This window comes from Octopus bimaculoides, chromosome 6 (assembly GCF_001194135.2).
Source record: "Octopus bimaculoides isolate UCB-OBI-ISO-001 chromosome 6, ASM119413v2, whole genome shotgun sequence".
Taxonomy (NCBI): Eukaryota; Metazoa; Mollusca; class Cephalopoda; order Octopoda; family Octopodidae; genus Octopus; species Octopus bimaculoides.
Window position 1 is genome coordinate 6,723,027 of NC_068986.1, and position 8,326 is coordinate 6,731,352.

At 36.0% G+C, this 8,326-nt stretch overlaps 1 protein-coding gene across 2 annotated transcripts in view; it reads right to left on the reverse strand.

Annotated features, from left to right (window-relative positions):
- LOC106867451 (meiosis-specific nuclear structural protein 1) overlaps positions 1–8,326 on the reverse strand; it is a 40,145-nt gene that overhangs the window by 8,361 nt on the left and 23,458 nt on the right. For both annotated transcript variants that reach the window (XM_014912330.2, XM_014912329.2), the window contains exons 6-8: positions 7,398–7,614; positions 6,369–6,476; positions 3,963–4,085 (exon numbers count right to left, since the gene is read on the reverse strand). In XM_014912330.2, coding sequence (XP_014767816.1) covers positions 3,963–4,085; positions 6,369–6,476; positions 7,398–7,614 — 448 coding nt within the window. The remainder of the gene's footprint in view (positions 1–3,962; positions 4,086–6,368; positions 6,477–7,397; positions 7,615–8,326) is intronic.

The following is an 8,326-nucleotide window of genomic DNA, read 5'->3' on the forward strand; positions in this document are numbered from 1 at the left end:
CTCTTAAAAAAAAAAAAAAAACAGATTTTTCATTAGAGAACATTAGTATAACACAAAATGTACTGTCTCTGCTTTTCTTTCAAACATTCAACTTTGGACAGAATTTTTTGATGAAATGTAGTTCATTGTTTTTTGGTATTGTGGATCATCCCGTGCACATTTGTAAAAGGGAAAAATCTTGAATTTTCCGTCGCTGCACATTTCCAGATGCTTACTTAATGGAATCTTGCGTAATTCCTCTTGTCGGATATGTTGCCTTTGGATTCTTGCACGTTGGCAGAGGGAATTATTTGTTTCGCCAATGTAATTTTCTTTGCAGTTTGGGCAGGTAATGCAGTATATGATGTTTTGCGTTTTGCATTTCATATCTGCATTTATTTTGAAAAGGGATCCGCTCTTGAATTTTATGTGGGAACCACTTTCCAAGTATTTGAAGTTGTTGATATTATTGCATGTTTCACATCTCCTACCTCCACATTCTTTTACTAAGAATTCTGATTTATTCTCTGATTTGAATTCTGCCCTTTCAAGATTTTTTGGTTGGCGTCTGCTATTCCGTAAGGAGTTTTTTCAATCAGAGTCTTCCTTTTGGGGCTTTGGAGGAGTATAGGTAAGTTCGATTTCATGGCGTGGAAGATGTTGGTTGTTTCAGGACTGTGTGTGTATTAACGAACAGAATTGTGTTTTCATTAACTTTTTCCTTAGGTGTCTGTAGTTGGGTGATGTTCAGTTTCATCGCCTTTTTAATTCCCTCATTAATTAATCCTAAGGGATATTTCTGCATTGTGAGGAAGCCTTTGAGTTCGTTGAGTCGGATTTCATGTATTTTGGGGTCAGTCGCTATAGCACAGATGCATTTGCCATGCTGTATGGAATGTTTCTTTTGATGTGTGAGGGATGGCAAGAGTAGAAATTTAAATATTGCTGTGACAGTATTATTTTTTGTAAAATATGTCTGTTGTGACGGTGGAGTTCTGTATCTTTATGTCGATATCCAGGAATGGTAGTTCATTGCAACTGGATTCTGTCGTGAATTTGATGGATGGGTGAAGTGTGTTCAGTATACTGTTAAATATATTTAGATCTTCATTTGATTTGTCCCAGAAGATAAAGCAATAATCAAAGAAGCGTTTCCACTTAATGATATATTTCTTGTATTCCTGATCAAAAGCTTCCTCATAAAGTTTTTCTTCCAAGTATCCCATAACTAAGTCTGCATATGAGGGCACAAACCACATACCCATAGCCATACCCCTTATCTGCCAATATGTTTTATTGTCGAATCTAAAGGTATTTTCTTCTTGTACGAGGCATGGGGCCTTGGTGATGAAGTCAGTCTTGAAGCTTTCATTTATCCATTCTCTATGTTTCTCTACCCAGTGTTTGGTTGCTGCTAGGCCTAAAGTGTGATGTATATTAGTATAGAGATTGGTGACATCAACACTTGTGAGTGTAGTACCTTCTGCGACAGTGGGAGGGATGTGTTGGATGAAATCTATGCCATCTCATACATAACTGGGTATTAAAGGGTACAAAAGTTTTAGGAGTATATATAAAAAATGACTTAGCTGTTGTGTTGGCGCTTGAGGTCCAGCAACTATTGGTCTTAGTTTGACGTCAGCAGGCCTTAGTATTTTTACATACTGGTTCTTCTGCTTATTTATGGCTCTTTGTATTTCAGAGCTTTTGTGGATTTTGGGTAATCCGTAGAAATTGCTCTTTTTGATTACAGAGTTGTATATATAATCTTTTTCCTGGTCTGTGAAGGAATCTTGGAATTCATTGATTAGTCTTTTGATTTTATCCATTATTGTTTTATCCGAGTGTCCTGGGGCTTCCTGGTTTGTTAACATTTCCAATATTTTATCTTTACTCTCACCCCTCCCTTATTGGCTTCTTTTAGGATGATTGAGTTGTCATTCTTCAGTGTTTGTAAGGCTTCCTTTTCTTCTTCACAAAGGTTTTGTTTGCATCTCTTGGTTTTTAGGGGAAATTTTGAAATCGTGTCTATATGCGCATCTAAATATTTGTCCTTTCCCTTGTAGGGGGTGAAGTGGGATTTATTTCTGACTATTGATTCATCATTTAAATCTTTATTGCTGAAGAATTCTATAAGTCAGAGGTGACGGTTGAAGTGTTCCATATCAGATTTCAGTTCAAAGAGATTAGGGGTGGGTGTAAAATCGAAATCAAACAAAATTTGACGACTCCCATGCCAACCTTTCCTTCATTGGACACTAAACTCTGCTTGCGAAGACCTGTTGGGGCAAGTAAAATCGAAATCGTAATTGAACCAAATTCAATGACTGGCACCTGTGCCAGTGGAGCTCTGACAGCACCGTCCGAACATGATCATTGCCAGAGCAGCTGCCTGGCTTCCGTGCCAGTGGCACGTGAATAGCACCATTTGAGCGTGATCGTTACCAGCGTTGCCTCACTGGCACTTGTACTGGTGGCACATGAAAAAACATTCAAGCGAGGTCATTGCCAGTGCCGCTGGACTGGCCCTCATGCCGGTGGCACGTAAAAGCACCCACTATACTCTCGGAGTGGTTGGCGTTAGGAAGCACATCCAGCTGTAGAAACTCTGCCAGATCAGATTGGAACCTGGTGCAGCCATCTGGTTCGCCAGTCCTCAGTCAAATCGTCCAACCCATAATAGCATGGAAGGCAGGCGTTAAATGATGATGATGATGATATGTGTGTGTATTATATATATATATATATATATATATATATATGTATATATATTCGTTTTATTTTACTTACTGATTGATTTTTCAAATTGTTAATTTGCAAATATTATACTAATGTATTTTCATGCAGAACTACACTTTATCAAAAAATTCCCTCCAAAAATGAATGTTTGGAAGGGGTATATTCTAAATATAACTCAAAGAGAAGAAAAAGAAAGAAAGGAGGAAAAAGGAAAGAAGAAAAATAAGAAAGAGGAAAAAAAAAGAGAGAAAGAAAGCAAAAAGACTTTCAGCAATGAACAAACAGCACCTGTTTTTTTGTTTTTTTTTAAGAGGTCACCATCCTTAAATTCATTCCAATACAATGGTAAAGGACTAAGTAAATAAATAAATGAATGAATGGTGAATAAGAAGGTAAATACTCCTTGTCTCTCTCTCTTTCCCTCTACTCATCTGTCTATCTGACTGACTGCTGTCTGTCTTTCTACCTATATTTCTCTCTATCCATCTCCATTGTCTTGGAACTTCACCCAAAAGAAACAAAAACAATGTTTTCTTCTAAGCAAAACCCAAAAAAACATCTGCTTTATATAAATGAACAAGCTATTTGTACATTCACAAAATTGTATTTGACAAGTTCTAGAGAGGAACGAAAGTGCTAATAATAATGAAAAAATAAAAGGATTCGTTTTCCAAAATTCTGACAACTTTTTTTTCTTAATATATATATATATAGATACATACATACATCTTAATCAAAGTGTACAGCATTGTATATCTATTATAGCCAATCTTAACAATCAGTTTTGCACTAGGGTTCAAAGGTGTCTTAAATAACAGTCTGATTATGTAACTCTGCGCTCTTCAGAGATGACAACTATGGAATGATTGTTAAGAGCAGCTGTAATAAATAATACTGTACACTTTGATTAATGTACCCACTTTACTGATAGATATACGAGTGCATTTTTCCTGACTGAACAAACAAAAAGATTATGGATAAACAAGTAAAAAAAAAATCTCTTGTCAGTTACTCAATATTCTAGCTTTTTAAAGTATGGAGCTGTAAATTATCGTGGTATTTGGTTGGTCCAAGGTAGACTAAGCAACAGCTACAATTCAGTGCCTGTGACAAAGTACTAACTATGAATATTTATCTTTTCTTAAAGAAGTTTGATGACACCATATAAATTCAACCATCTAAAATTATGCCATTGTAGTGCTGTAGCCTTTACAATAAATCTGAAGAATAAAAAATTAATTAACCTGATCTTGGAACATCCTTTCTTCTTCGTCTTCAGTCATCTTTTTCAGAGCTTTCATACTCAACTGTTCTTCATTCATCTTTTGAAGTTCAAGCCTCTGTCGTAATTTTTTTTCCAAGGCAGCCTGTAAGAAATGTTGGAGGATTTGATAATCTTGATTTTAGGTATGATACCATTCTACACTGAACTGGCTGACAAAACCAATAATCTTTACTTTAGAATAACACTGGGCAACAACGGAATATTTTTTGTCTGGTGCCTGGAATATTTCGACAAATTCGTAAGTGATTTTGTCTGCTATATTCAAAACTAACTTCAGTTTTTCTCTATCAGGTCTAGTTTTCTGACTAGAACTGATTATTTTATCCATACAAGAGACATATAATATGAATTAATAAAGAGAGTGTAACACAAAAAGTACAGATAAAAATTCAAAATTGAAAATGCACATTGGCAAAGATTTTTGGCAGAAAATTCAAGGAATAAATTTATACTTCTTTGTGCACCGAGAATGCTGAGCAACAGGAGTATCTCATTTTAAACACGAGCATTGGTCTGCCATCATCACAGCTTCCCAACGTCCTTGGTACTGAGTTTCCTTGATGTCCTGATGGAATTGTTCGCCTTGTTCATTGCTAACATCTCAGAGATTTTCAGGAAAACAATCAAGATGACTAAAAAGATAATGTACTTTGATGCTCATATTCATGCCAATATCACGAAAAGTTGATATCAAGTTGGTAACAAGATATTTATAGATTTCACTTTTGTGTTTCCCAAGGAAATTTTGCACTACTTCTGCAAAAGCTTGCCAAGCTGATGCTTCATTTTCACTCATCGCTTTCACGAAATTTGTGTCCTTCAAGAGATTATGGATCTTTAGTCCATCAAAAATCCCTGCTTTAAGTTTTTCAATAATCAAGTCTGGAAAAACACTGCAGATATACTTGACGCACTCCCCATTTTTGTCAAGAGCTTTGACGAATTGCTTGATCAATCCAAGTTTAATGTGCAAAGGGGGTGGAAATAATCTTATCTCGCTCAACTAAAGGTTCTCCCAATATATTGGCAGCTCTACACAACTTTTATTGAATTTAGATTTGTAAATGTTTTAGAAGTTCAAAGGAGTATCATTAACATGTTGTTCAAGAAATAATAAACCTGTTAAAATATTTATTTTGATATCTTTTAGAATAACAAAAGAAAAGGTATGTTTTAGTAATTTTTAATAAGATATTCAGCATGTATTTCTAAGGTAAGTTTGCACAGAAAAAAGAAATCAAACTAGTCTCTTTCATAATGACAGTGTTGCACAAATAAGAATTGATCTCTGGTCCAACAGCATACAATCTGCAAAATTATTCTTTACAGATAAATCAGAAAACCAAAATTCCGAGAGTAATGTTCATTGACAACAATTAATGACTGTTGCAACCACCATCAACATCCCCATATGTTTTATATTCTATGTATTATATAGAGTAGGGATAAGCTTGGAGTCCTACAATTTCCCCAGACTACAATGTTATCCTTGCCATTTAATGTTCTAATGTTCATATTCCATATATTAGCTAGATGTGTGTTGCGCTACTATAATCTATCCAGAAATATTTATCTTTTCTTAATTCCCTCCACCTAAAAGTTCACGATTCATTAAGTCATGTATCAAACTCCCTTCACACAGCTTTGGCTTTTGCCACTTTTCAAAACAAATTTTCAAGCAGCCCAAAGAATGTCTGCGATATTAAAGATCTAGACTACAACAGTGAATGGACAATTAATCTCGGATGAAAGACCATACACTGACAACAGAAGACGACTGTGGAAGAAAAAGTTTAAAGAGAGATAAAGTGTAAAACTAGGCCTCAGAAAGCTGGACCCCATAAAAGAGGTGATACAAGATGAGGGTGAGTAGAGACTTACCATAATGCACACTGATATTTCCAGTAATTTTTAGTAACCATTATGCACAAAAATCTTTGTACAAATATTTTTTGCTATTAGAAAAGTATGAGTACACTGAATGTATAATCATAAGCAATTACATTAGGCAAGTAACCTTTTGCACACTGGTTGCAAAACGTGTGTCAAAGATGCATGCACAGCTTGCCAATCCAAGAAAGCATGAGAAAAATAGATGTTAAAATGCTGATGATCATCATCATATGATGATAAGTTCAAATCTAACTAGTCATCATGTGATTCTGAGCAAGACACAACTTAACGAACTAAAAGGGTTACTGAGAAAGATAATTGACTATAAAAATCAATTGTCCCAACAAAATGTCATCGCATTCATTCTAACAGGGAAAGACAGGAATCTGAAATAACAAGACATTCTCAAATTAGAACCTTAAATGTACTTATATTTTCAGATAAAAGTTAATTGCAATAAAATTTTAAATACTTTTTCATTTTGTCTGGCCTTTTCTTCTTGTTCTTCAAAGTGCAACTCCAGACGTATTCTTTCCAATTCTTTCTCAGCTTGTTCACGCTCAGTAATTTTCTCAGATAACTGTTGCAAAAAAATAAAGATAAACATATTTGAAAACGTATCCAATATTTGGTTCATCATTATCATTTAATGTCTGTTTTCCATGTTTCTTATTGCTACATTTTTATTTGTTTTGTTTTTTTTCTCTCTAGTTACGATGTACAAAAGATATATTCTGGACTACTGATACCGCAAACATAAAGCAAATATCTGGGTTACTGATGGGGTTAAAGTGAAAGGCAAGTTGACGAAACAAAAATGTTCACAACATCTTTAAACAACAGACATCACGGATTCATGTGGAGATAACCTGCCTCAATGACACAATGCTCACTGTCATTGCTTTTGTTACTGTCATTGCTGTTACAGCTGGTTGTCACCAATATGATTCTATTTGATATGTTGTTGCTGTCTGACAGGCTCTGCTGTTTTGTCTCCTGTCACACCTCCCTCCCCTTCAATGGAGAACATTAGACCAGAGCTACCATTTTCAATGAAGTTGATACTCTGGCTAATAACCGCTACTGCACCACATTTTAGTTGACTAACTGTCAGAATAGCTATCCTGTTCAACCTTTGGAACAAATTTGTTTGAAGGAAAGTTTTTATTAGAAGTTATTCTAGCCCCCAAATAACAAATTCCTAAAAGGACAAACAACAATTATTCTGAAACCTACATAACAACAACAATAATAAAAATAATTGTTTCTAATTTAAACACAGGGTCAACAGTTTTGAGGGCAGGAGTTTACTCAATACCACCAACCCCAGAGGTATAACAGGTAACATTTACCACCATGGGATTAGTAACTGCTATTACTGCAACTAACCACCACCACAACTCTAGTCATGAAAAATAAATCAGCAAGATACAATTCCCAGTGTTACAGGTTTTGCTCACAAAATAAAAATAAAATTTGAAGGATTAAAAGTTGACCTCACAGCTTGATAAATTTTAGCCTGGACAGCATCTCTTTCTGCCTTCTCCTGTAAATACCTATTCTCTCGGTCATCCACAACACGACTGAATTCCATGATCCTTTGGTTTTCTGCTTCCATTTTTTGCTTTTCTTCAGCTTTCCAAACTTCTCGGTTATGGAGATACTCTTCAATATAGGCTTGTGTTACCCTTTTCTTTTCTAATTGACATTCACGTTCCCTGTAACAAAGTCACAAAAGCCCAGATGAGTAGTCTCAAATTTTTGTCACCTTCAGCTCAGTTTGCTCATGTATGTGCATGCATGTATTCTTTTCTTTTACTTGTCTCAGTCATTTGACTGTGGTCATGCTGGAGCACCACCTTTAGTCAAACAAATCAACCCCAGGACTTACTCTTTGCAAGCCTAGTACTTATTCTATCAGTCTCTTTTGCCAAACCACTAAGTTATGGGGACACAAACACACCAACATCGGTTGTCAAGCGATGGAGGGATAAACACAGACACAAATATATACATATATATATACGACGGGTTTCTTTCAGTTTCTATCTACCAAATCCACTCACAAGGCTTTGGTTGGCCCTAGGCTATAGCAGAAGACACTTGCCCAAAATGCTAAACAGTGGGACTGAACCCGGAATCATGTGGTTGGGAAGCAAGCTTCTTACCATACAGCCACTCCTGCACCTATATGTATGTATGTATATCATCATCATCGTTTAACGTCCGCTTTCCATGCTAGCATGGGTTGGACGATTTGACTGAGGACTGGTGAAACCGGATGGCAACACCAGGCTCCAATCTAAATTTGGCAGAGTTTCTACAGCTGGATGCCCTTCCTAACGCCAACCACTCAGAGAGTGTAGTAGGTGCTTTTACGTGTCACCTGCACGAAGGCCAGTCAGGCGATACTGGCAACGGCCACGCTCA